Source organism: Paralichthys olivaceus, chromosome 8 (assembly GCF_024713975.1).
Source record: "Paralichthys olivaceus isolate ysfri-2021 chromosome 8, ASM2471397v2, whole genome shotgun sequence".
Taxonomy (NCBI): domain Eukaryota; kingdom Metazoa; phylum Chordata; class Actinopteri; order Pleuronectiformes; family Paralichthyidae; genus Paralichthys; species Paralichthys olivaceus.
In genome coordinates this window covers 9,274,740-9,302,417 of record NC_091100.1, presented here as the reverse complement: position 1 = coordinate 9,302,417, position 27,678 = coordinate 9,274,740, and the positions used below count along the sequence as shown (strand labels likewise).

General features: G+C 42.0%; 1 protein-coding gene and 1 long non-coding RNA gene across 5 annotated transcripts in view; one reads left to right on the top strand and one right to left on the bottom strand.

The window, feature by feature from the left end:
• cxxc4 (CXXC finger 4) overlaps window positions 1–27,678 on the bottom strand; it is a 49,319-nt gene continuing 21,641 nt past the window's right edge. Inside the window, exons 1-3 of one of the 4 annotated variants that reach the window (XM_020101199.2) lie at window positions 24,206–24,632; window positions 21,302–22,240; window positions 1–1,159 (exon numbers count right to left, since the gene is read on the bottom strand). In XM_020101199.2, coding sequence (XP_019956758.1) covers window positions 1,115–1,159; window positions 21,302–22,126 — 870 coding nt within the window. In that variant the 5' untranslated portion in view covers window positions 22,127–22,240; window positions 24,206–24,632 and the 3' untranslated portion in view covers window positions 1–1,114. Of the gene's footprint in view, window positions 1,160–21,301; window positions 22,241–23,187; window positions 23,300–23,842; window positions 23,986–24,205; window positions 24,633–27,678 lie in introns of those variants that run through there. The other 3 variants (XM_020101200.2, XM_069530645.1, XM_069530644.1) reach the window with 3 other exon arrangements.
• On the top strand, window positions 1,066–27,090 carry LOC138411218 (uncharacterized). The gene is made up of 3 exons (XR_011243875.1): window positions 1,066–1,200; window positions 26,735–26,828; window positions 26,953–27,090. It is a non-coding gene; the product is annotated as an uncharacterized lncRNA (long non-coding RNA).

The window sequence follows — 27,678 nt, the reverse complement described above, 5'->3', positions numbered from 1 at the left end:
TGTCTTTTACTGAAGTCTTTTTTTTTATTTTAACACATAAAAGCATCACAACAACAATATACAAATTCTTAGTAATCTTTAAAACCAAAACACATTTACACATGCAACAATAGGGTTTAAGACAATGAGTAACTTATTGAATAATTTTTGTTTTGGAATGTTTTAACATTACTGTTGTAGGAGAAAGAACTGTCGTATTCTGGCATTGATTCTAAATTTGAATGTGTTCAAAATGACCTACAGTTCCTTTACTGGCATTACTCCCTACCTTTTAGACAGTTAACAAGCTTTAGTGATCCAAACTGAACAAAACAAAAAGGTTTGATGACTAAAGTAGATTTGTTAAAAACATGTACTCCGACCATTTTCGAAAAATACGACCTTCAGGTTGCAGTCACAACCAAATGACGTTTAGATTTCAAAGTGGTGCAACTCCCCACACAAGACAATGTGCCCTGTTCTGCAGTGAGTCCACTCAGGTGAGTCACGAGGAAGCAAGTCAACAAGCCCATCACAGACGCACTGCTGCCATTCTCCATGTCTGTTGCTCTCAGCGGGTCACGTCACACTGCCGGCGAGGCATTTCAATACATGGCTTTCAGATGGAATAGGAAACAAAACCAGAGGATGATTTCATTTGATAAAAAAAAGAAAAGTAATCAAAGAGTCAACAGAAATGAAAGGTTGAAGAGTAATCAACAGATTCGATTATTGCTCCAGAGTAGGTGTGTTGTGTTTTGTTGTATTATCAATCCTTGTGGCCTCTTCTGTTTGACGGATTCAGCATGATTGTATGATTGTCTGTTTTGAGTCCTTTACATAGGATTGGCTGTGAACCTACAGCCACAACACTGAAAACACATTCATAGACACCGAAAATATACATTATGATACTGTCAAAAGGTACAATAATTACACAGAAAAGGAAATTACAGAGTTAAAACAACACCATTATGTTTTCATTTATCTTTTCGTCTGTCCCCTTTTTCCTCTCTCGTCCCTCCGAATGTGCCGAGCATGTTGGGTTCTGTGAACCTATCCACTGCTCCTGGCAGAGAGTCAAGAGTCCCACCTGCCCTCGTGCTGCTGGATGGGGCGGCTGTGGCTCACCTCTCTAAAAGAACCACCGGAAAGCTTCGCCAGTGTTGACCGGCGTCCTCTGCGGGAGACAAAATGTGAAGGACACATTTGAATTTGAGGGTAAGAGGCCACATCATTATCATGTCACAGATATACACACATATACAGTCACATTCACATGATGTTGGTCGACAACAGCAGTTTCAAATAGCACGGGCTTAAGTATAAACCCAGAAGGGCACTCAAAGCAGCTATAAAGCACAACCACCAAACCAAGTATTTCATCAAAGAGCCAGCCAAGGTGATTACATCCACGTCCCACCCACACCCAAATAATCATTACGCTGGATGAAATATTCAATACAAATTCCCAAGAAGCAACAATGAGGCATTTAATTACTGCAGCTCCAGCAGCAGTGAGGGGGAACAGTGCATCATTTCAATTTGAGCCCGCGCCAGCAGCGGCCCCTCCTCTTCCTCCCCAAAACCTCCACGCCAGAATGACAGTGTCTCCTTCCCCAAACTCATTTGGAAGTCAGAGACATAAAATACTGAAGTCTCCCACCAATCTCCATGACCAATTAGCACAGTTTTTGATTTTTCTTTTTTCCTTGCTGTTGATGGTGGTGGTGGGCGTGTGCGTGCATGAGAGGGGGTGCATAATCACAACTAAAATCACTTTAGTCTGAGTGGAGGGCAATTTGACATTTTAATACCAAGTGTCATCAGTGGCTCCTTAAAGGCATGGTGATGAGAGCAGGGCTCCTTCACTCAGACATGTGCAGTTTATGGGCTGCATGTATAAAGTATTTACTGTGCACCATAAGGCTGAGAAGTGATTCAGTATTAACATACACCGACTCTTCGCGGGATCACATAGTGACAACAGGAGCATATCATGATTTACAAAGTCCTGATGTGTAAATGAATCATTCCATATCGAGTATCGCACGCTCAACCAATCAATCAGAATCATGACATTTCACCTTGTGTTTTCTTGCATCAAATAACTCATTAAAACCCAACTTAATGGAAAAAATAAGACTTGAACACACGTGATAAGAACTACCTTAAATGACAGAAATCATTTTTGAGAAAAAATGATTCGCCATGTACTTTGGTTTTTAAACAACATGGAGGAGCAACTGGTTATGGGCTGTACAGCAGCCAGTCACTAGGGGGCAGTCAAGATAATTTGGCTTCATTTCCTTTTTGAAATTAAAGGGTTTTTTCTGTTGGTTTACTCCGATGGTTTTGAGCCTAAACTAAGTCTGTAACAGTCAGCAGCCCTTTGACAGCTAATACCACAGCATCACACTCATTTTGGATGCAAATGTTCTTTCCTATGCATTTATCAACCATTAAACATTTTTTCACACCACATTAAGCAATTATCTTTATCCAAGTGAGTGATGGAGGGACCCACAACACCAGGACACCATCACCACCTATTTAAAAGCATGGATGAACTGAAACACCATCATGTTTTGGAAAGTCAAGATGCTCTCATGTAATCTGATGTTTTTGGCCTAATTACAATGAGCGGATGCCTGCCCCCTTGTTATGTCACCCTAGCTCCATTCATTTACATTTTTTGGAAGCAATTATTTCTGCTTTTTATTTGTAGAAGAGAAAGACAGGATGCGTGAGTGGCGTGAAGCAAAGGTGTGTTGGTACATTGGCAGGTTTCTTATCGTCTGAGCCACCAGAAAACACTGGGGAGAAAATCTGTTCTAATGATCAGGTCTAATGAGTTTGCTGTTATCTTAAGCACAGTCGCTTCACTTTGTGCTGATCTCTCTTTAACTATTGTTTACCTCTGAGTCACCAGACTAAAAACCACACTGAGCTTTACATGGATGATGTGGACTTCTTTGGCAAATTGACCACTTATATATCAACATCTGCTGGGAAGGTTATGTTGCCCCACCTGTCAGTTTGTTTGTATGGTTGGTTATTTGGTTGATTGGTTGGTTGTTTGGTTGATTCGTTGATTGATTGGTTGGATGATTGGTTGATTAGTTGGTTGGTTGGTTCGTCAGCCTGATTACTACACAACTACTGGACGGATTTCCACTAAACTTGGTTCAAGGATTTGATGTGGGCCATGAAAGAACCCATTCATTTTTGGTGCAGATCCAGACAAAGAGTTTTTTTACATTGTGACATATGCTGTTATTAGTCATTTTAACATTCTTCCTACCAGTGAAAGTTTGAGGTACTCTGGCTTTTTAACAATTTCAATTTAAATGACTCATAAGATTTTCAAACGAGAATATCTGCTTTTACTCTATAAACCATGTCATATTTAAGATATCAACCACACTGTCTGTGATTTAACAGTAAGCAACAAATAATTTAATATTTATTTATAATATATTTCCAGCAGCGTCAGTGGTTGTTTGTTGGAAAATGTGGATAAAAGCTTTGTGAATGACCAAATGGACACTGAGTGAAAAGAAGAAGAATCTCCAATTCCACGATAAATATTGATAAACATTGTACAATAATCAAATAATATATTATTTATATTATAAATCCAAGACCCATGATATTTCTGCAGACTGTTTCACACAGAAAAAAACATGAAGACATGAAAAACAAAACATGAAGTAATGAGTTAAAGACACAAATTCTGAGGGACTACAAAGCAAATTTGTCTCAGCAAACACATTCCTTAATAAAGGCAATAATTGAAGAGAACTTTCTGCAGAAAATATTGACATGTCTGTGAAGGGAATGTGAAAAATCTTCATTTGAAGGCACAGTGAGGAGAATGTATAGACTGCATTTTGTGCATTCACAGAGGCACTGTCAGTCTTTTGCTGTGTTCTCCCTCTGTACAATGTGATGCTCTAAGAGGCAAAGAGGAGAGAAAGAGGAGATGAGTATGTTTATCTTGATCCATATTCTCACATTGATCAGTCCCCGGTGGAAGTGCGGCTCGCCAGAGACAATAATGACCCCGATCTGGGCACTTGGCATGTCTCTGTTTTGTTAAATTCCAGCGTTATCGATCCAGCGGAGCTCTTGAGTGCTGCTTGGATTCACTCCCAGGCCTCGGCACACTGCAGTGACCAGGCACAAAGAAGGCTCAATTAGCACAGCTCCACGTTGTCTACACCCCCACCTGCATGCGCCTTCAAAATCACTCCATCAACCGCTAGGGAGAGTGAGCGAGGAAAGACGCGAGGAATCAGAAACAACATAGACAGAGGGGGATAAAGGGGGAGGGGAGGTGGGGAGAAAGTAAGGGTTGATAGTGTTACACAGGAGACACAGGAGCAACACCGAGGTTTCACCTCAAATCAAGACGTCGTGGCAGCAGCTCAGTCTCGTGTCAACACCGCTGCCTCTGCAGCAGAGCATACAAAACAACCTTGCTACAACGGCACACCAAGGGAAAGACAATTTCCCGCTCTGGCAATGAATGCACACGACTGAGTATTGAACTGACAGAGGGAGGAGGAAGAAATTTCTCCAGACCTCAAATTAACCCCACCACACCACAGTAGGCAATATATTCTAAGTGTCTGCCGGTGGCTTTCAGTGATAACAACACAGTAGAAGTGACATGTGGTGGAATAATTCTCTGCTGATTCTGGCGAGACAATGTGAGGTCTCTGGGCAGCCATGACACCCTGTGATCCTAACTGAACCTGGCAGGTGCAGTTAATGGTGAAATCATGTCGACATCTGATTGAGACGAGGTGGTAGAAAGACGGCACTGCTACAACGGGTCATCATAATCAAACCAGTCGGACTAAAGCTGAGCATAAAAAGGCGATTCTTTCCTCTGCAAGGACACATGCATGCACACATACAACATAAACCTCCAACCACGATTTTAAAGACCCGGGTTACAGCCATTCCTTCCTATTTTTTTTTTCCACACAAATAATAAAAACGCAAGAGCCGTCTTCAACCCCCAGCCCACCCCTGCCCTGCTCCTCCTCTCCCCTGCAGCCTTGGCGTCACACTGAGCCGGGGCCAGAGATAAACCACTCAAGACGATGAGGATGATAATGGTAGACGCCGCAGCGCCTCAAAATTCAATCAGCGCTGGGACGTCAATGCGGATGAGTGTAAAAGTGAAATATGCTCGCCGGCGTGTGTTAAAAGACGCCACACAGGGCTCGCAGAGACAACAACAGGCAATGAAGAGAACGATGAGGGAAAAAACAAGAGAGGTAGAGAGAGAGAGAAGGAGAGGAGAGAAAAAATGAAAATAATGTGTCTCTACTGCTCTGCTTCCCGGCACGATCCCACTGGCATTCTGAGCAGCCCTACTTTAACCACAGACTGTGAATAAATTACCCTTTTGAACTCGGGGTGATTGCAAATGTGCCCCGGTTTCTCTTGAGACATGTCTGGCACTAACCCTCAGCTCTATGCTCCCAGCCAGCCTTGTCACAGAGGCCCCCACCAACAGCCCCTCCTTCCACTGACACACATGCACGACATCATAAAACTTTTAATTTACCATAATTACGGGTGAATTTTTTTTTTTATTCAACTACAGCTGCCCTTCTCTTTTTCTGTCTAAGAATTCTAAAGAATCTGTGTTTTGAGATGAGAAAATATTCTGAAAGAAACGTGTAGAGGTTGAAAAATCAGAGCGAAGATTGAAAGGATAGAAGGAGGTGGGGAAGATTGCAAGGCAGAAGGAAACAGGGATCTCAGGGAGAAACGGTGGTTGATCAGTGGCGTGTGGGAGTGTGCTAATGTGTTTGTGAATACTCATTATAACACATGGCCCATATGTTACCGTGGCAATACCCATTATTCACTAGCTCGCAGGCCACTACTCATAACCGTGACGCTTTGGATGCAGCTCTGACAGAGTGCAAACTAAATATATACAAATAGACGCTGCCTCTTGTCTGACACACGTCAGCAGACACTGCTTTAGTCGTCTGGACGTCGGCTTACCCTTCTCACACGGCTTCACGATGGCGGGTGAAATCTGTGTGCAAAGCCTGGTCAGTCAGTTTGTTCTCTTTTTTTGCCAAAATCTGCGATCGTCTCAGTTTAAAATGACACGACGTGGGGAAACGACTGATTATTTTCTTAGGCGAGTCGGTGGCAAGGAAGACAGAACTCGCAGGAGATGAGAAAGAGGAAGGAGAGAGCATGATTCATCGTGAGCCAAGGAAGGAGGACTTTAAGAGCCAAACATTCAGGGCCGATCTCCAGGTCTAAGAAGAGGGGCAGGGTGACGGTGGTGACGGTGGTGGGGGGTTGGGGTTGGGGGTGCAGTCAGCCTTAACTGATGTGTTATATATTGCCTGTCACTTTATTCTGCAGGAATATTGGGGCGTTGCCAAGCTCAAACCTGGAAGGTATAGCAATCCATCACCTCCACTGTTACCAGCGTCGGTGGGTGGGGGTTGAAATCTCATCTTGAAGCTTGTAGCCAATATTCCAGCCGCCCAATGCCGTTTATAAAAGCTACCTTTCCAAGGCCGCCATCACGGACAGACCACTCATCTAGTCATCCACACGCCACTGCCCCCACTCCTGCATCACGACACCGTAACACAAACCGATTCTGCCCTGCACACGCGCTTAAGCCCTGAACATTACCTGCATAGAAAAATAACCATCAAAAACACTGGTTATCTTGTGATGATAATAATGGAATATATTCTCTGTATGGTACAGTGGTAATAGATTACATCTAAGTCATTATATCATATATTGTAGCATTTCATTGTTCCATTCAGATACAGCAAATAATGTAAATGGAGCTGCAGTGCATACTTCTACATTACTCTTTACCTATGGTTAAATACAACTCACTACTCTATGAGTATAGTGTTTTACCCTGATTCTATTCCAATTATATTTAAGATATTAACATGGCATCTTTGATTGTTTCTAAATCTTTAATTTTACTATTCATAATATTGTTTGTTTATTTAATTTTTTTTTTTACTTTTGACAGTTTTTGGTTGTAAATGTTTGATTTTGGATTCATGGTTGCAAATGAGCTGTTGAGCTAACCCCAGCACATTTACATTAACAATGGTATTAACATTGGTTTATTGGATATCAACATGGCTGCTCAACATTTAGTGCCATTGATTTCTGTCCATGTGACAATATAAAGAAAATCATTTCATAACTATATATAACATTATGTAACAATGTAGAATGTTTTTAACTATATATAATAAATACTATTAAATAAATAGCCATTATCTTTAATAGTGTCACTCTGCCATTATCAGTGTTTTCTTGGTATGAAAAAGTAGTATATGCAGTTATAAAGTGTAACTTATAGCGTAACTTTCTGATTATAATTATGACATAATAAAACTGAGTAATATCAATTCAAAATCCACAGAAGACACTAAGAAGTGTAAGAATGTTGTTTTCAATAGTTGTAGTAGTTTTGATTTATCAACAACCTTGAATTACCTTTCTGAAACAAATAAACTATGCACATTTTCCAAACAATTTATCCAAATAATCCCATAATTTTTTACTGCTTTGAGGCATCTCATCATTACTGCGGAAATATGAGCTCAGTGGACGACAGCGTGCGGAGTGAGAGGAGTTTAAATTCCTGCGGTGTGTGAGAACACGGAGGTCACAAACCCATCCTCGCTCCACGCTGTTCATTTTTCACAGTCGCCATAAAATCTGGATTCAAATCAATCAGGGCTGAGCTTTAATGGTTTAACTTTAACTACAAGCGAAATGATCATTTAATTCATAATGATTTTGAATAAAAATCAAGGTGTGTGATTGATAAGAATTTATTTTTAATCAGTTCTAATTTTTTACAACAGCATTTCACTATCCAATGAATCACTGTGAGATCAAAACCCTTCAAGGTTGATAATATATCATATATCATCAAACATTGCAGACGTTCACCAGCATGTGGACATTCTGCCCACAGCATCACCTGATTTGATTTTTCATATGAGAGAGAGATGTCAACAAATGAAATGTTGTCGTCCACTATCCACCTATTAATTCTCTAAATAGCTCATGTATTGAGATTACCAGCCCACTTGAATATGCTCACAGCGCTTATGTACACACACAAAGAATCCAAGAACACCAGCGTTGTGACAGCGATCCAGGACTGAGATACTGCTACAATCTTTTAATTCAAGGTCCAGCCTTGCACCAGGCATCCGTTGGAGCAAATCAAGCTAAGTGTATTGCGGATGTTTGTAAGTAATGAGGAATTTGGGAGTTTTTTGCTGACTCGGCACGTATGGACTTGGGGGTGGCACGCGGGGGGGAATGTATGATGGTGTGCTTAAGAGCGGTGCTGGGGAGAGGCGGGGTGGTCACAGGGGGGAGATTAGGCTGTGGGGCAGCGAAGGAAAACCAAATCCATCTCCATCTCAGAAACATCCTAAAGCAGATTACTTACTTCAGTGGGAGAGGAAGAGAGGGAGCAATGGAGGGAGGGAGGGAGAGAAGAGCAGAGGAGCGTGAGATGGATGAGGGAGCAGAGAGAGAGAGAGAGAGAGAGAAAGAGAGAGAGAGAGAGCAATTAGCATAGATGCAATTCTGGCACAGTCCTCTGACTTGATATTTGACCTTCTGTGAGAGTCTTGCCAAATAGTGCCCGAGAAGCGCAGACGGACCATATGGCAAAGTGCTGCTGGAGGCTGAGTGCAGTGTGACTCCAAGCCTCCGTATGCTAATAGGGGAATGTAATTACAGTGCAGTATTCCTGTAGGACGTATATTTTACTCGCCCTCCATAGGAGAGGATTTTCAGCAAGACGGGCCAAGCTTCCGTGGCTTCCGAAAATACGCTTTTTAAAAAATTTTTTATAAAACAGTCAGGGAGCCATTGAGTGGATAGTTAAATGGAACTGGCCCAGTTTAACTGGGGCAGCTATGCAATATGTCACTTTATGAGGGAGTCAGTATGTCAATAGTGACGGAAACAGCTCCAGTCAAGTGCTTTAAAAAATTTAAATCCACACAGAAACACACACGAAGGAAACCGCAGAGCCGGAATCTGTGGCTCCACTCTGGACACGCCCCAATTAGTGATGTCACAGCAGATGTCTTCCATCGGCCGCCAACGGCAAAACACCTGCTGAGCCGGTGACATCACTAAGTGGTGCACGGCCTGAGGAGCGACGCATTTGAGGCATTGAAACCACAAAGAGCTTTAGATTTCTGCCTTTTGTGACTCACCGCCAGTTTTAACCTTTTAATCTTGGGACGTTAACCAGCTTTTGCCTGAAGAAAGAGAAGTCAAATTTTAAAGCAAATCATCTGAACTGGAAACAGGTGTTTCAAAATCCATTTTTGTTCTCTTTGATTTGGTTAAATGCATCTTCCCTTTATATCATTTCTTCATTAACGGAGACAGTGAATATGATGCACAGGAAGCATAGATGCGGCTAGCATATTGTAGCTTTTATCATAAAGCCATTGGATGCCTGAAGATTACAGTTAGCTATGCAATGCTATGATCAACAATGATGTATCAGTATCCACAGTATCAACATATGGATCATGACAAGAAGCCATACAATGGTGAATGACAGCAGGTAAATATTGTACTTTAAATACTTTATTTTAATAGTAGGTAAATTGATATTAACGCAGTATGATACAGTTATTTGTAGCTATGAGAAGATTTTTAAAAGTTTTTAAACAGCTGACAGTGTTTATTGATATGCAGTATTTGTCAGAAATGAGTTAAATCCTAGAATATGTTCCATATTCAACCAAAACCACAATCTTTCCATAGCTTTAACCAAGTAGCCTTAAGTACACAGAAGATGCAGTTGTTTCTTGTGTCTTGTTAAAATCCTGGGGGGATTTCTACACCCACCATCCATCCTGAGTTCCGCCTTCCAACTTTTGTGCAGCACAAAGATGTCACACCTCCTTGATTGGTAAAAACAAACCCTTGCAATTAAAAATAATCCTGGCTCGCGTTTCCTCCCAAATGTATTTGGCAAAGGAAATTTAAAATGTGTGGAATCTTTACAAGCATCGTCCACTCAAAGAGTTTTTGTCTTTTTCTACATTTGTCATCAGAATAAATCAAACTGGAAAAATCAAGAATGAAAGATTTATATTTCCCTTTAGGAGTCACGGATTGTCTTGGATGCTTTAATAGTAACACTAATTCACTAACTATTTGAAAGTCTCTCATGCTATAACACAGAATATAATCTAACACATTCCTCCCACACAGTGTGAGATATCTAGGTTAAAAACGGAGCGACTGAAACACTGCTGAGACGCCACGCTACTTCCATTTATCATGCACGGAAAAAACCCTTGCCCACACAGACAGAGGCCGAGCTGACCCTTGTAGGAGGAGAGTGAGGCAGCACTTATGGGTCAGAGGCTGCCGTCTGTAGCCAGGTTCACCTGCTACGAAACCCAACAGCGCCAGCATCCATTTCAATTACATTCACCTAACAACCCTTGTCCAAGTCAAGCAATTTTACACAGGGCTGCTACAAAAGTTCACTCTCCTCTGGGAGCCAGCCCTATACGGGAAACAGCAGGGATGCATTCGGGTGCTGTTGGGATTGCAGGAAAAACAAAACAAACATATGCCACGTCAGAGAGGTCTCTGCGATGGGGACATCAGAGCGATGTGAGCAGGGAGAAGGGCAGGCGTTGTAGGACGAGAGGTGCGGAGGAAAGGGGAGGGTGAGCAGGACATGGACATTCGAGTGTGTAGATACCTGAGGGATCTGGTAATGGAAATCCCCGATTTCTCAGCCAAGTTGGAGCCTTTTGAACAGCGGAAGATGTCAGCGAGCGCAGTGAGGAGCCATGTGGGTGTAACGAAGTGAGGGCTAAGCGAGGCAACATGCTGCCAGTTCTGTGAAATGTTAAATTGAAATGCAAAGTAGGAGCAGGCCTCCTTGTTTTGAGCAGATTTCTCAGCATCTGTGTGGGAGCCCTTAAACTCCGACGGTCTACACACAGAGCTCTGCATATTTACTGTAAATCAACATAATATTTAGGTTAGGATTAGAAAATACACACAGACGAAGTTGAATTCTTAATTGCACTCAGGTAACTGAGACTTGACTGTAGTTTATCTGTGCAACGAATCCAGCAAGTAACACATTTCAGTTTAGTGAGAAGGGTTTAGAATGTGTGCATCCAGTTTTCATCTGCGGATGCTTTTATCTATCTACGAGCAAAAACATGCTGCTGTTGTTTCATGTCGGGGAAGGCAACATGTGAAAAGATGCTATTGTTTCAAAAATGTGCTCTGAAGTCTTGGATACTAATGCAGTGTTTATTCACCTCTGGGTCAAGACAACAACAGTCGAGCTGCAAAGTTGGACGAGTCAAATGCCCCGGGTTGTAAAAGTGAAAATTCCTCTGTTTTCATTGACCGTGATGTGTGACTCACAGTTGAAGCACTTTAATGACACTTGCACTGGCAACAAAACTTTTCTGGTTGAATCATCATCATCACAGAAGAACAACCGTGTCTGTGATTTCCTGAATATGATTTCTCACTAAGTTGAAATAATGAAAACTGCTGGTCATATTATAATATTATATAAAGGTTCAATTATCCACATGAGTCTGTTTCTATAGTAATTTTTTCTTCTCTTATGAACGCAGTGGGAGATTGTCAGGGTGAGATGCGTTCACTACAACAGGAACATTTCTGCAACATTTAGGCACTGGAGTCAAACGTAGGAGCCAGAAGATGACGTATAAAGTCTGCTGTGGAAATGAAATCACATTTTTTTTGTTAAAGCACATTGACACTGGCATTAGCAAAAGTCCCTGAAGACCCTGTCGTCTTTCCGAGATGACATCTTTGTCGCGTATTCTACCTGTATGGCACTTCTTTTTCATCCTAAGATATTTATATTCTTTATCTTTTTTTCAGTTTTGCGTCCGTCACATGTTAAAATTAATATCAACTCACCCAATCGCCTGCTGTGAATTTTCCTGCTTTTTGTCAAATAGGTTTCACTTTTTCTTGAATGTCAAATGTCCAGAGCAACTGGAATTTGCATTCACACATACAGCCACTGTAATTTCAGGAAAATGCCTGGAGTTCAGTGCATGCCTGAAAGCAGCTTATTTAGGTGATATCATTATAAGGAACATTTGAAATCAGAATTCAAGATAAGGAAAAGCACCAGTTTAAAAGTAATTGGTTAAAGATAAATCCTGTTTGCTGAAAGTTTGCATTTGGTTTTGAGTCTGTTTCATATGTGTCGCCTGACAAGAGTTGAGCCATCCAATCAAGTTGCTTGACATGCAGGTCCACACGACGCGTAGCTGTGATTGGGGGGGATGTACATGTCGGCTTCTCTGCCACCCACAGAAACCCATTAGACTGTTTATCTCCAGAGAAGCATATAATTCCACTTTCAAGAATCGCAAGCCAAAAAGTTTGGAAACCACCACATCAGTGCATTTACATACACTGGTGGAGAATCCAAGTGACTCCATATGAATAATTTGGCTTCATTTAATATACTCTGACAATAACAATGTGAGAATAGCTTTCTGGACATGACGGAGAAAACCTTCCTCTTAAAACGAAGAAAGAAACAAGGATTAAAGTCATTTAGGCAGAATCATGAGACTAATATTCCACCTAAAGCAACTGAAAATGAGGAATAACATTTGTAAGTAGGATTTAGTTAAACTGGAAAGTGAAATTTAACAAAGATGAAAACAAGAGAGATATCACTGCAGAAAGTCAGTGGGCAACGTAATATGCTAAAGGCAGCATTTAAGACGGAGCTAATCCGAGCAGACTCCCCCCCGCTTAGTCATTCCAGCGTCTCACTGATCAGACGGGGAAACCGGTCACAGTTTGTCAAAACACAGCTTGCACTCTGAGCAGATTGAAATCATTTCTCTGTAGAACAGAACGCGACGAGTGACAACAAACTGTGAACAGCTCGATGGTTTATCAGCGGCGGAGGACAAAGGGGCTCTCTGCTCAGGAATGAAAATATCCACCTGATGTCATCAACCGGTGCATCATAAATCCTCTCCTCTAGCCTGGGGGCCACAGACTGACTTCATGCCTGTGTGACACTCTCTAACCCCAGGGTTTCTATCAGGAAAAAAAAAACTTGAAATATCTTTCTGGGCATGGTGTCAGATGCTCGCCATGAAATATTCATAATCTGAGAGCAGAGCCACAATAGAGGAGGTGGCAACACGCGAGGATTTGACTTGCAGAAACTGAGGCGCTTAAACCACGTTGACCAGTTTTCTCCCATCACCCATTGTCACTCACGAATTCACTTTCACGTCAGGTTTCGCGGATGAAGGGCTCAGAGCCATCTGTCACACATTAACTCATAATGAATACGCAGAAATTAAATTCTAAGGCCTTGTATTTTATAATTAATGTATTTTACCAACTACAACGGGGTTAACGTAGATTGGATACAGAGTTTTTGTTTTTATTTTGCAGCTCAATATTATAATCTGTGTCACGTTGCTTTGCCTAAAAGTTAAGCTTTTCATCCTGATTGCCCCCTGGTGGCAGGCTGCAGTACAGATCATGCACCCCACCTCCTCCATGTTAGTGGATTGGAATTAAACCAAATCAAAGTCAAAGTACACCTCAAATAAAATGTTCCCAAACTACCTAAAATGACTATAACCATATAGTCATTTTAGGTAGTTCTGAAGTTCAAGTGGGTTATTTGATGCCGGGACTTTGATACCATAGCTCCACACCACCATCACTAAACAAAGGATTTCAAGATGGTGGCACTCATACCTGAGATTGTATGGATTCATTTTTGTCAACGGGAGGAAGTGGAGACGAATTGTCCATTTGCTTTTATAGTCTATGGCTCTAACCCATCGACAATGGACTTGTATATATATATATGTACAGTACATGGACGAGATTTAAGAGTATTCTGTAAAAAAATAGCACAATCCTTATTCCACACATAAACAAAAGGGGGAGCTGTATCACTAAAATCCCATAGAATAATACATGAAAACCAAATTCAGTCATGTATTCCCCGTTTTAAATCCATTACGTTTATTAATGCCAGTCTCTATTTTCAGAAACGACAAACAAAAAGGCATTAACACCTGAATCTACCTGTATTTGATAAATGATGAAATGCATTTTTTAGGTGCCAGAGACGACAACATTCACGTTATTCATTTCATGAGATGCACATTTTCCTATTGTTTGTTTGTTTCTTGGTGGACTGTCTGACAACTGATCCTCAAACTTTGAATAACAGAGAGCAGACATTACTATTTGCACTGACAAGGAAGACATTGTATGAGTCTTCCTGTTCATATCAGCATTATCACGCACCGATAGTATCAGTTTAACAGAAGCAGACTAGGATTTGTAGTGTGATGGATTTCCTATTTCAAACGAGCTTCAAGTCTCTGCAAAAACAGGCTTCTTGAAAAGCAGAACATCACAAACTTGTGCTTTTGGAAAACTTTCAGAGGTGATGGGACTATAGTCGATATGTACGTTGGCCTACGCTGACTGAAAAACCCGTTTTATGCTAAATCAACTCCGTTCTTGGCCCTTAAATTTGCTGCTCTAGAGAAAACCCTGGCACAGAGGGCAGGGTAATGTCTTCATCTTAGGCAACGAGATCTGTCCAGTCAACCAGAGCCACGGTGGGAAGGAAGTGTTATGAGCAGCGAGGACGGTTTGGAGGTTTGACTTGAGGAAAAATGTTAGAAATCGATGGCAGAACTGTAATTTAGTGGTCTGTCAAAGAGATCGATGTGTGAGAGCGAGAGGAACAAAGACAGAGGGAGAGACAGAGAGTAAAGCAACGTGTGCACTGAAATTCAGACACAGAGCACATTATCAGCATCTCACATACAATGCAGGGCAGATCTGATGCAGCTTAGCTTCACCATGAAGGGTGAACACTGATTTCAACTCTTTGCTTGCATTAGAGCGGCTGAAAGTTCAGTCTGTTGATTCGAGGGGAAACTGTTTTCTGTTGGTGGATAAAACATCATCACCTGTTTTTCTTTAACGCCTCAGATGTTAGAGCAGCTTTGATTTTCTCTCAATCCAAACAACAGCAAAAGAAATAGTAGGATGACATCATGACGTGGGATGAGGTAATGATGAGGTAATGTGCTTTTAATGTTTTTTATTCATGTTACGTACCAAATGACAATTAATTATTGTGATCCGTTACTAGTGACCAACACAAACAGGTCAGCAGTGTGTTTTTTCTGAATCATACGTTATTTGCCCCAAAGGTTAAAGCAGAGACGGACAAAACCACAGGTAAAGCAGATATGATGCAATTAACAGGTGACCAAAATTAAATGTCCTGTTACCTTGAATAAAACTGGGGATTTCTCTGTGGCCAAACATTGTTGAAAATATTTTTGGATAACATCAGTACACAAGACAACAAAATATATAATTGTTTTCGCAATTTTTACACATTTTAATGGAGAATGGTTACATATAATATCTTTTAGGATATTTTAGGATATTCTGCTTCTCTATAAGATAACCAATGAACTGGATTGACTACTATTCTCAGCCCAGAGATTAGAGGCACTCTAATCTTATCCTGTAATAAGAAAAGAATGATCATGCGAGTGTTACTTTAATGGACAATGATGAGGATCACTTTCCTGTGTCGTTTACTCTCGTGTTCTCTCTGTAAGGGACGCAGCAGTGTCCTTTAGAGGATTCTGAAATAGCTGACACATAATGAAGGAATACAATGTTCAAGAACATGTTTTATAATTTATTCTAATCTTCATTTTACATCGAGTCACTGTCTTTGTTGCACTTACTCATTAAGAAAAATGCTTTGTAAAAAGTAAAAGTAGCAGTAGTTCATTTTTACATAAGAGCCAAAACATAAAACATGTGCAGAAATCAAAACTCATCATTCTTCTCCCTTGTCGAGATGCTGTGTGTCTCTCATTTCAATCCCCTGATGCATTTACCGAATACTTCTCTCTCACACATTTTCATACGGGCTCTTGGTAATGACGAGATACCTTTTAACTTCTCAGCCAGAGTCCGCATCAATAATTTATTCTCATCTGTTTAAAATTTAAAGTGCCACACATTAACGTCCTCCCGCACCTGCTCTTTTACGCTGTCCACCCTCCACTGGGCTGCCGTTCTACCCCCATGCCTCCCTCTCCCTTTCTCTCTGTCTCTCTCTCTCTCTATAATAAAGACAATGAGTTCTTTTTCACCACTGAACCAGGGATGTTAAATCAAACAGGGGCAGAGGAGGCGACAGACCACATAATGTAAGGGCATCGTCTGGACGCCTCCGATTACGCTCTGGCCTTAATTGGTGGCAGTGGCAAAAACGATGAATTCTTTAACAGCACCACACGACCGTGGCTTTTTCCGAGCACAGCACAGGCCTAAGGAGGACAGCTACCCTGTGCAAATGGAAGTTGACAGAAAATCCACACGGCACAACCAATCTAGGGGAAAAAGGGCATGACAAGGAATAAGGGGGCCTGTGCTCCTTAGTAGCTGACTTTAGCTTGCAGGGAAGATGTGTTTAATTAAGCGGTCTGCATCGTGGTTCAGATGGCAAAATCCTATTGTCTTGACAGGAGCTTAAGGTTGCCCTTTAGGTCGAGATGTGCAGCGGCGTGCAGCGGCGTGCAGCCTCGTTTTCCTTTTCTTTTTTCACACTCCCCCAGACCTCTGCGACCAAATTAATCTGCAGTTTTAAAGCTTGAATAAATCCAGTAAGTTAGAGATCTGCAGATCTAAAGGCCGTCTGTCCCTCAGGCTTTTCCCTTACTGCTTTTTTTTTTTTATTTCTTTACCCCCCTCTCCTTTGCCCGCGGAGATTGGCTGGGAGCACTCAGTGTTATCTCCAGGGAGGCAAAGGTTGGGGGTGGGGGAAGGGGTGAAGGCCACAGATTTGTCCTTATCTATTCCGAGCACACCTAAAACAAATTAGACCTGGCTGCTGTTGCTTATTTGGCTTCCGTACTCTCATTAAGAGGCTGAATCCAAGCGATTTTCCTCAAGGTCCTGCTTCCTACCATTTTGGGCCTTGTCTTTTATCACAATAGCAAAAGGTTTCTCTGCAGCCATTGCCACCTTTTCATCTCACCCATTTCATGAACTCATATCAACGCTGCACAAAGAACAGAGAGAGAGAGCAAGAAACAGAGAGAGAGAGAGAGAAAGCCTTATTCTAGGTTTCCCTGCACATGACTTGATGCCGCCCTTTGACATTTGTAATTGAAAGGAGGAATCAGTTCAACTGGAGTTTGCTTCGCCCTCGTCCTGCTTTTACACGTGTTAATACGTTCAATCAGGCAAGTTTTCTGCTTTTCCTTTGCAGTATTGTAAACAGTGTTTGAGTTAAATTGTTCCTGACGATATTTCCAAGAAGCCAGTGAAGCAGCACATGGAATCATGTGGTTATAAGGACAATGAGGGTGTTTCTATCAAAACACGTAATGAATGAAGATGTTGTTTCAGACCTCAACCTGCAGGCATTAGACTCCTGGTGTATAATCAGCAGTTCTGACACTAATTACAGAAAAAATATGTGAAAAGGTTGTTTTGTTGTATATGTTCTTGAAATCTGGATGGATCTTTTCACAGCTTGGTTATACGTCTTTCCAGGTACTCTGGCTTTTGTCATAGAAAACTAATGGTCTTGTTACCTGGATTGCATTAATTATAACTTCCATTATAACTTCATTTTCTGACTTCTGATGGGTCTTTTATAAATCTAAAATTATTAACCAACGAGGACTACATTATTCTAGTTTATGTAGTTTTATGTTAGAACATTAGCATTAACACTGGAGCTCTACTTTAGTGCCATTTCAGTGAATCTCAATTCTCAACCTCCCTTAAAAACACAAAATGCCCCTGAAAGCAAAAAACAAAATAATTGACACCAGAACCTGTATAAAATCCTGATAGATTAAATTAGATGAACTTGTATTATACTTTATAATTGATGTGCTGTCCTTTTCTTGTTAAAAAAAGGTCCTGTCTCACTCAGGCCATGACCTGTGATGTGAGGTCACAAGTGCTGCAACTATCACAGCCACAAAGATCTATAAACACTGCTGTAGAATAGGATTAGCTCACAAATGTGTGGATCACCTAACATTATGTGAATACTGGTGCCACAGTGTGAATCAATATGCTAGGGAACACATGCAGGCAAGGGTAACTTTTACATTTACAAAATTCAACTAGCGCCTCGCTGCAGAAATAAAAGTAAAGTCGAGGTAAACAGGTGAGGTACGACACAACTCGCCCACATGAGTATTATTTCAATTGAAAGTTAATGAAAGACCTTTGAGCCATCGGAGCTCAAGCTATGCAAACGTAACTGCTCAGGAAATGTTAGGTTAGATGAGATTCCTCCGCCAGACTAATCCATCCTGGAGCCTGAGAGCGGCACCGAGACAGAGCGAGAGAGTGAGACAGAGCGAGAGAGAGAGAGAGAGAGAGAGCGGAATCTGCTGCAGAACAGCAGCAGTGACACAGGGCAATTCTCTAGGGCCTTGCATTAGCGCGCTAAATTAAAGGGGGTATTAGATTAAATTGGCTCTCCAATTTCAGGGGTGTGAGTAAAATTCTGATTTGCATTTTCCACCGCTGCTTAAGATATAATTAGTTCAGGGTGATTCCCATGTGGAAAACACTGACAGCCAAATCTAACTGGCTGCCAGTGGCTTATCGTCTCTTCCAAGGCAAAAGGTAGACTCGGCTCATGTTTGGTGTGTGTGCGTTTGTTTGTTTGTTTGTGAGAGTGTGGATGTGAGTGTGACTTTGTGCTTCTTTGTGTGTGTGTGAGTGAGAGAGGATGAGAGACAGTGTGCATACATGTGTTGTGCTGCTCACATGTGAATTTGCACAGACTGTAAATTCCTCTTGGAAAATCGCTCCAGCCCCTGATTTCTCACACTTGTCACCCCACCGAAGTGACCGCAGCAGCATCAGCAAGATGAAGAAACAAAAACCCTTGTTAATGTTCGCATAAAAGTTAGAACTAAGCAAGGCACAACTTCACACCTCTTAGATGCCTTTAAACCCATTTCCGCAGCAGAAGGCGCACCTGTAATTACAGATGCAGAGTCAAAAATAACAATTACAGCGAGAGGAGTCCGTATAATATGAATTACTGAACTCACTGGAGGAGCTTTTAAAAGCAAGTATGGATTTGTTTGAGGTATTTCTTTTTCACACCCTTGTAATTCTAACCTTCTTTGCAAATGGATGTTTTCCAAAAGTGCGTCTACCCCTGCATTAAGAACGTGAGACTGGCTTCCTGGACACCTGTTTGTGACACCTGTTAGTACACGATGAATGGAGACGACAATAAATTAGCTTCCGATTAACCCCTTCTGGTTGTGTCTGACCCACAACCCACAACCAATCAGTGACCTCTTTATTCAAACTGAGGTTTCCCCATAATTTCCACACTGTAAAACCAGTCACATGTTTATTCTCTATCAGCTTGTTCCAACACTCGGTTAAAGCTACAGTTCAAAACACCAAATTAATTATTTAAACTAATTGTGTTTTTATGGCTGCAACATATGGAAATTATTGAGAGACAGTATCTTACACAAAATCTTTTTTTGTCTGTGATTTGAATCCTAAACTGTAAAAAAGTTACATTTCCTTCAAGCAGGTGATATTCCCTCATTTGTACATCCCTCTGTGTCAGTTTTAAAAAAACAGGTTTCATTTCTAGAGCAGTGACCTGCTTTATTATTTCTTGTTGGAAGCTACAGAAACGTGTCTTTAAAGTTAATTTTCAACATACTCTCATTTCATGTGCAGTTTTTCACATAAAAAAGAATTTCTTAAGAACTTAAAACTCCCCAAAATGGATCCTAGTTTTGAACTAGCTAAGCTAAGCAGTTTCAAAAAACTTTTGAACTTTTGCCTTCTGCACAACCTTTGAAATAATTGCTTAAAATGACTGACACAGCGGCTACCTGGTGGCTGAATGGTCATCTTAATGACTCATGAAATTATTTACAACTAAATGTATTATGTCACATCAAGCTTGTCACATCATTGTTCAAGAACAAGCTTCAACATTTGCACGTTTATGTCTCAAATCTACTCTGAATGTTTGCATAATTTCCCGGTCACTGAAAAGCAGCAGGAACAAGGTGATGTTTACACTATAAATCATGAGAAAAACCAGATGAAGACACAATATTATCTTATTAAATGAACACTTTTTAAAAAATCAATCACATAATTAATCACAAACAAATAATGCCCCATACATGGTGTTTTTCCATAAGCAGATTAGGTGAAATTCCTCTAATTAACCTCTTTTTCCTCTCTGTGTAATCATTTGATTAATGAGCAAATCACGAGGCCCTCAGGTTGCATTGGTGACTCATCCATATACAGGCTCATGTAAAGTCAGTAAGCAAGTTCAAGCTCTCAGGGTAAAGAGAACCACATCTGCAACCTAACATATTCTGCCTCTGCCCTTGACAACTGAATATCATTCAGTAAATAAATCAATTAGAATGAACTTTTAAAAACAACGCTGTCCTCTGATTGTGTCCTAATGAAGCCTCTCGCTGTGTCTTAGTCATTTTTTCTCTGAGTGACAGTGATTTTGTTCTGACTCTGCATCCCTCCTGATCTGCATCATGCCCTACATTGATCTATAATTGGCCTTAATGACACAAATATAATATAGAATGATTTCATCTCAACCCCTCTGTGTATGCACAGCCAATTCATACAGGTCCACTAACCCACCCTCCCCCAAACACAAAACTTGGGGGCTGTTTTTAGAAGAGCCATCAAGCAGCCCTGCCATCACTCTCACCGTCTCTTGGTGGTCGGAGGCTGAGGCTTTGTGGGATATTGATTCTCCCCATCCAGAGACGGTTTCCATAATTGGTTAAAATGACCGGGTGCAGAGAGGGATGGCTCTCTGCTGAAAACCATTTCCCAGCCCTGCTTGGAGCTGAGCCAAGCTTGGGGTTGTTCGGATGCGTTCCAGCCCCAGCCTGACTGGCAGCAATTAGGGGTGTCTGAGCCAAGCTCAGCTTGCGCTCCGTACAAACACCCCTAATTACTGCCAATTAGGCTAGGCGGGTAGGCAGATTTGAGAAGCCGGGGGGATGTTCAGGCATGGGTGGGCATGGAAACAATTTTCAAGGGCTTAGAACGTGACTGGATGAAAAGGTTAATGCTTTGGAGTGCAAGGGGATAATAACAAAAGAAGGGGAAGCAGAGCCCCAGTTCTCACCTCCAGCGATGAGCCTGGCTTCTTTTTCAGCTCCTCGCATTTCCTAAACTTGCAGATCTGGTGGCCCGTTTTGCGGTTCCGACAACTGCTGCAGACACCACAGTTGATTAGACGCCTGCAGGGTGCACAGACCCCACACCTTTTCCTTTTCTTCTTCGCTGGGTTTCCACTGGATGCAGAGGAATTATTCTGTGGGCAGTCTGCCAGATTGGCAATTTGAAACGCACTGTCTGTAACGGCTGCTGAGGCTGCGGGGGAGTGAAGGGCTGTCATGACGATGACCCCGGGAGGTAATGAGATGCCCCCTAAAGCCGGAATAGCGGAAAAAGTTCCAACGCGTTCTGGGAGATTCATTATCTCTGCTTCAGCAGCGCCGCATTTCAGCTTGTTCATGCATTCTCCTGCTAAAGGTCTGCAGTGTTCGGGGGATAAGGTAGAGAGGAAATTATTATTTGCCATTTGCAGCGTCTCTGGCGGCACGCCAGGCTTCCCCGGCCTCTGGGAGTCATTTCTATGCATGCTGGTCCTATTAGGGTTTATTGCCGCTGATTTCCTTCCCCAGAGCATGGCGTTATCGCAGTTCCAAGGGGACATGCCAATTCTAGCACTGGGAAAAATGGGCGTTGTGATGCGGGCAATCTTGGCAGTCTGTGGAAATGCCCCATTGGTTTTATAAAAGTTTGCAAAAGACCTGTACCTTTCCATTTCTGCGTTATAATCCAAAAGCTGGCTTAATCCACCATCGGACAGAGTATCCTTTTGTAAGAGAGAAATATCTGCGTTCTGTCCGTTTTCAATGCAAAGTGCACTGTTTATGTTAGACATGGCTGAGGACTGGTAGTCAATGTTCAGGAGAAGAGCGTGGAGTGATGGCGGCCGTCGTTGAACTGAAGCTGGTCACCAACAGTGTGTTACCATCCTGGTTTATCTTCTCCAGCGCTAAAAGCAAGAAAACAACAGTTACACATAAAAGAGGCAAATGTTTTCATTCTAATCAGATTTCATCTCACCACGTCAACTTCTCTCTGAAGACAACAGCTGAACATTTGAAGACTCCTCTGGCACATTGTTTACGCTTTGACGTTTCATAATGCAACTATCACAAGTAATCAGAAGTGATCTTCATCTGGTGACAATAACGTGATAGCTGTGACAGACCAACATGCCATTATTATAATGTGGGGAGGAATTAGCATGCTTCAGAAAACGCCACACTTTCAACATTTTTTAGACGTCTTTTCAAGTTATTCTTACATATTTTGAAGAAAGTCCAATCAGATACTTCACAGACTGAATAAATACATCAGAATACACAAGGGTACGTTTCATCAAAACATTGAAATGTAGACCTAATATTCAAACCCAAAATATCACTTTCTTATTTTTTTGAAAAGTTTGAGGAGAGGCTCCCTAGAATTCAGATTAAGACAGCAGCAGCTACAAACACAAAGACTTTTACCTTAGGCCTGCGATATAAGCTCTTAAAAAATAATCTTCTTTGGGTGCCAGGAGGAACATAGTTAAATATTTCAGATTTTTTTTTTCATCTTATCCAAATAGCAGAGTCGAACCCACACATGTACACATGAGTCTATCCAGCCTCTGGAGAGCACCTTGATTTCATTCCAGACCAGCTCTATTACATTTACCCATTGACAACACAGTCACTGTTGAATTTACATCCAGATCATGGACCAGACCAACTACAATGTGTCCAAGTGTGTGTGCACATGTTAGGTGTGTGTGTGTTTGTGTGAGAGAGGGGGGGTGCTCCATTTCCCTTCTCTCTCTCTCTCTTTCTCTCCCTGCCTCTCTCCACCAGTCTGTCTGGATTTGGTTTCCACAGATAAAAGCCCATTAGACACATCTCCCCCTACTTCCATTACCTTTTTCTGGGCTTTCTCTCTTAATTGCCAAAGCTGATCCATTGCTGGAACACTACAGCATTTCAAATCACTTCCATGGTGCTACCCAGCAGCTGTCTTGAAAAAAATATGTGAATTAGAAATATGCACACATGGAAGTGGAGAGATAAAGCTAGATGGCATGTTTAAGTCTTCTGGTCGCTGAATAACATCAGCTCATTCACATTTCCTATATTAAGTGCTAAATTATCCTGATGATAGAATCTCAACATTTTCGCAATGGCTCACTTTTCAATTCTGCACAAAAATATGAAGCTGTTGTTATTTTTAAATGTTGTGGCACCAATGTGAGGCTCCAGATCTGGAGCTTCTGTGTCGATGTGGCGTCCAAAACAAGCCGCAAACCACCAGTAAACAAAACCTCCTTGGCTTAATGATCGGCCCTCCTCAGGGTCATTATTACTTAATCAATTCACCCCTGGAGCAAAAAACGCAGCCCAAAGGCAATCAAGTCACGGACATTGATTTTTTTCAGCCTGTAAACAAAGTTTAGAGAGACAGAAATGTTCAATACTCGGGAGCCGGAGAGACACAGAGGGAGAGAGGGGGAGAGAGGGAGTGCGTAAAGAGGAGACTGAAGAAAGAAAAGTGGAAAAAGCCACGTCCGATGACGAACCATTGTGCCGCCGCCGCCGCCGCCGCTGCTGCACCGTGATGCTGTTAATGACACTCTGGTCTGTGGTAGACGATCAGACCAAAGGTCGTGCATAGATAATCCACAGAGGAGGAGGAGGAGGAGGAGGAAGAGAGCGGTGCTACAGAGCAAACACAAGCCCACAAACACATCTGACACCGGCTGGATCACTTGGCAGCCGCATGGAGACTATCCGGGACAGGGGGGGACGCATGCATGTGGACAGAGAGAGAGAGAGAGAAAGAGAGAGAGAGAGAGAGGGGGGGGGGGGGGGGGGGGAGAAATAGTGAGTGTGTGTGAGAGAGAGAGAGGGGGAGAGAGAGAGGGGGAGAGAGCATCACCTACCAGGTTCCTGTAGAGAGGAGCTCCCACGATGCTACCAGCCTGCGCCCGCGTAACGGCACATCACTGCGCGGAGGGAAATAACGCCAAAGATGCGCGAAGACGCACAGACACACAGGAGAGCGGGACGAGCGTGTGAATGTGCGTGTGCGTGCGTGTGTGTGTTCAGAGCGCTCAAAACAAAAGAAGCATTTTATCGACTTTCTTTTTCACGTTAGGAGAAAAAAAATGTTGGGGGAAAAAGTGCAAAAATATCCTCCAATAAAAATATGTCGCGCACAAAAATAAACGTGGGGGTTGAGATGGCAGCAGCAGCAGCAGAAGAAGAACTGGGGGGTTCACGCGCTTCCTCTCCTGCTGATCCGGGGGCTGTGCTGTGCTGTGCGTCTGCCTGGTCTCTGCTCAGTCCGTGTCTCCTGTCGCTGTGTGTGGCTGATTGGTGCTGAGGTGAGCAAGCAGGGATGTGGACACCTACTGATCATTGGCTGGAAATTACTATAGAAACACCCGGGGAGGTGGGAGGGAGGGAGGGATGGATGGATGGTGGCTCAGGGCGCACTACAGGGAGACAAATATCTCCGGGAAATCATCTCGCACCCTCACAGTGCCCCCTCCCTCCCTCCCTCCCTCTCTCTCTTAAAAACATATTTCTAATATTTTTCTTTAATGACGAGGTATTTAGAGGAGGGGGTGGGGGGGGGGGGGGGGGGGGGGGGGGGGGGGGTCATTTGCCATACGCGTCTTTTAATAAGGATTGGGGGGGAAACTTGTCAAATTAATTTGAATTGAGCTGAGCTGTGATTAAGATAAAATGCCTCCGCCGGGTTGTTGCCCCCCCCCCCTCTCTCTCTCCGTCCAGCGACAGCCATAATTACTCAGACCCCCGGGATTCATCACCATTAGAAATCCCGCCCGCTGGCCACCCATGGCTGCAGCTCCCACAGGCTGACAACACAGGCACGCGTGGCACATTTATCCCACGAGCCCGCGTGTGACACCGTGGCTTCATCCACGTTGATGCTCACGAGCTTTGAAATGAAATGAAGTTGAGGATTATTTTTATTTTTCCTCACACATCAGCATTTTATATTTCAGCTGAAGGGTCGAGTTTCAAGAGAAAAAAGTTGAGTCCACACTGAGGCTTCTATGAAACAAGGCTTTGGAGAAATATCACATGAGCTGCAGTATCATTTTACACTTTTAATAGTTGCCATGTATATAAACATATTTATATAAAGTCGTTGGAAGCCCAGACAGATTAAGTTAGCCTATGGCACTTAAAGGGATAGTTCACCCAAAAATGAAAATTCACTCATTATCTACTCACTATGCCGCAGCAGTAACTAGGATATCAGTTTTTGGGTGAACTATCCCTTAAAGAATAAAGCACCCTCTTTAAAAAGTTTGAATAACTAATAATAGTCAATAATAATCATCTAGTATTTGATAGATGGGTTGTAAACACAGAGAATGTTGGGTGAGACTTAAAAACGTGGTTTATCTGTTTATAAATGCTCATGGGTTTCTCCCATTCTGGTAAGAAAACAATTCTGCAAATATAAAGATCATTATATCACGATAATGATTAAATTATCAAATGGACTTTTGTTTAGTTTGCAGCCCCTCATCAGTCAACACTCAAGACTATCACTGACCGTTAAAGCTTTAGTAAATCATTTCCTCATCATCAATAAAGTCTTCAGTCACAACTTGAAACCTTAATAAACAAATGAATGTCTTATCTGCCAGGGAGGTGATGTGCTCGTCTGTTTGTTTCTGAGTTGGCAGGATTACACAAAAACTACTGGACACATTACTACAAACCTTGGTTGAAGATACAGCATGAGTCATGGAAGAACTCATTCAATTTAGGTTTGAATCCAATAACTGTTTTTCACTTTCTTTAACATAATAAGAAGGTTTTTGTGTGAAGGTTTCCACATGCTCTCCCTTTCAAAAAGTTAGTTTTCTTCGAACAAAGGGTCCAAAATGAAAACTTGACCCAATAATTTCTTGATTAAAACTTGATTCTCAAAATTATTGCTTGACTTTCTGTCAGTTGAGTGATAAGCAAGCCTGTTAATCATTTTAGCACCGTACGACATCTCACTTAAAATTGCATCATGACATAGAGGAATAAACAATCCCTGGATTCCTTCCACATCAAGACAGGCTTAGTGCGAGTAAACAAACTGACGGCTGACATTTCTAAGTCTCTAAGTCACACAGCTCTTCCAGGTGAGCTGTGTCACACAGGCCTATAGGCTGCTGAAGGCTGCACTTTGACAAATTTATTGAGAGCTGGCAATAGGTAGGACAGAGAGGAAGCAAAGACGTCTGCATTACATTTTTCACAATTACGTGTGAGGGAAGATGTAGATATGTTTTCAGGCTTCGTGTAGAATGGATTTCATTAAAAATTATGAATTCCAAGATCATGTTTTGTAAAAACAAGCAAAAGGCCAGACTCGACAAACCTTAAACTCCCAAAACGTCCTGTTCTTCTTTCATCCATCCATCCATTATCTATAGCACCCATACTCTGAGGGTCACAGGGCGCTGGAGCCAATCCCAGCTGACATTGAGCAAGAGGCAGGGCACACCTGGTCACCAGCATATCACAAGGGTAATATACAAAGACAAACAACCATTCACACCTACTGGGTAGTTTAAAGTTTTTAATTAAACTAACCAGCATGTGTTTGAACGTGGGCTCTTCTTACTCTAACCACTGCACCTTCTTCTCTCAGCACTTCAAACCATCCCTCTTTCAATGGCTGCCAGTCATTGTGGACAGAAAACAGAGACAGTGGAATGAGGACGCTGTTTTCAGACAGAAGGAGGAAAGAAATTTAGCAGTCGACTCGTCCTACACTCACATTGTCGTCTATGGGCTGTGGATACTTTCATATCTGGCTCAAAGTCTTCACCTCCTCTTTCATCTCAATCATTTCTTCATTTCAGTCAATAAAGTCACTGTTTGAACGCTCCGTTTGATGTGTCACAGGTTTTGCCTGGTTATGATAATGTGTAATAATCAGTGACCGATGGACAAACCCAGATCTTTTCCTTTTTTTTTATTGTTTGCAGCATGTGAGGACTTAATATTTTGTTTTTGTTTCACATGAAGATTATTGAATGCAGACATAAAATGAGGGAAGGTGGATTGTTATGGATCCATTAAAACTGGGTCTTTAAGGCAGAATTGTTGAACGACTTCACCATGTATACATGAAGTGCACAAAATACATCAACAAATATTTCCTTAGACTGATTACACCAGATAATGAGACCGCCGCGTCAATATTTGAAATCAAACTAAAAGACCACACCTGTCATTACATTTATCTCTTCCACTTCTTCTGCTCATGGACTCTTATTTTGAAAGGCTGTCTTTAGTGTTCGAACAGACAACATGTTTTTAGCATTAATCTTGTTTTTATAGTTTAGGTTGTTTCCTTTTCAAGCTACAAATT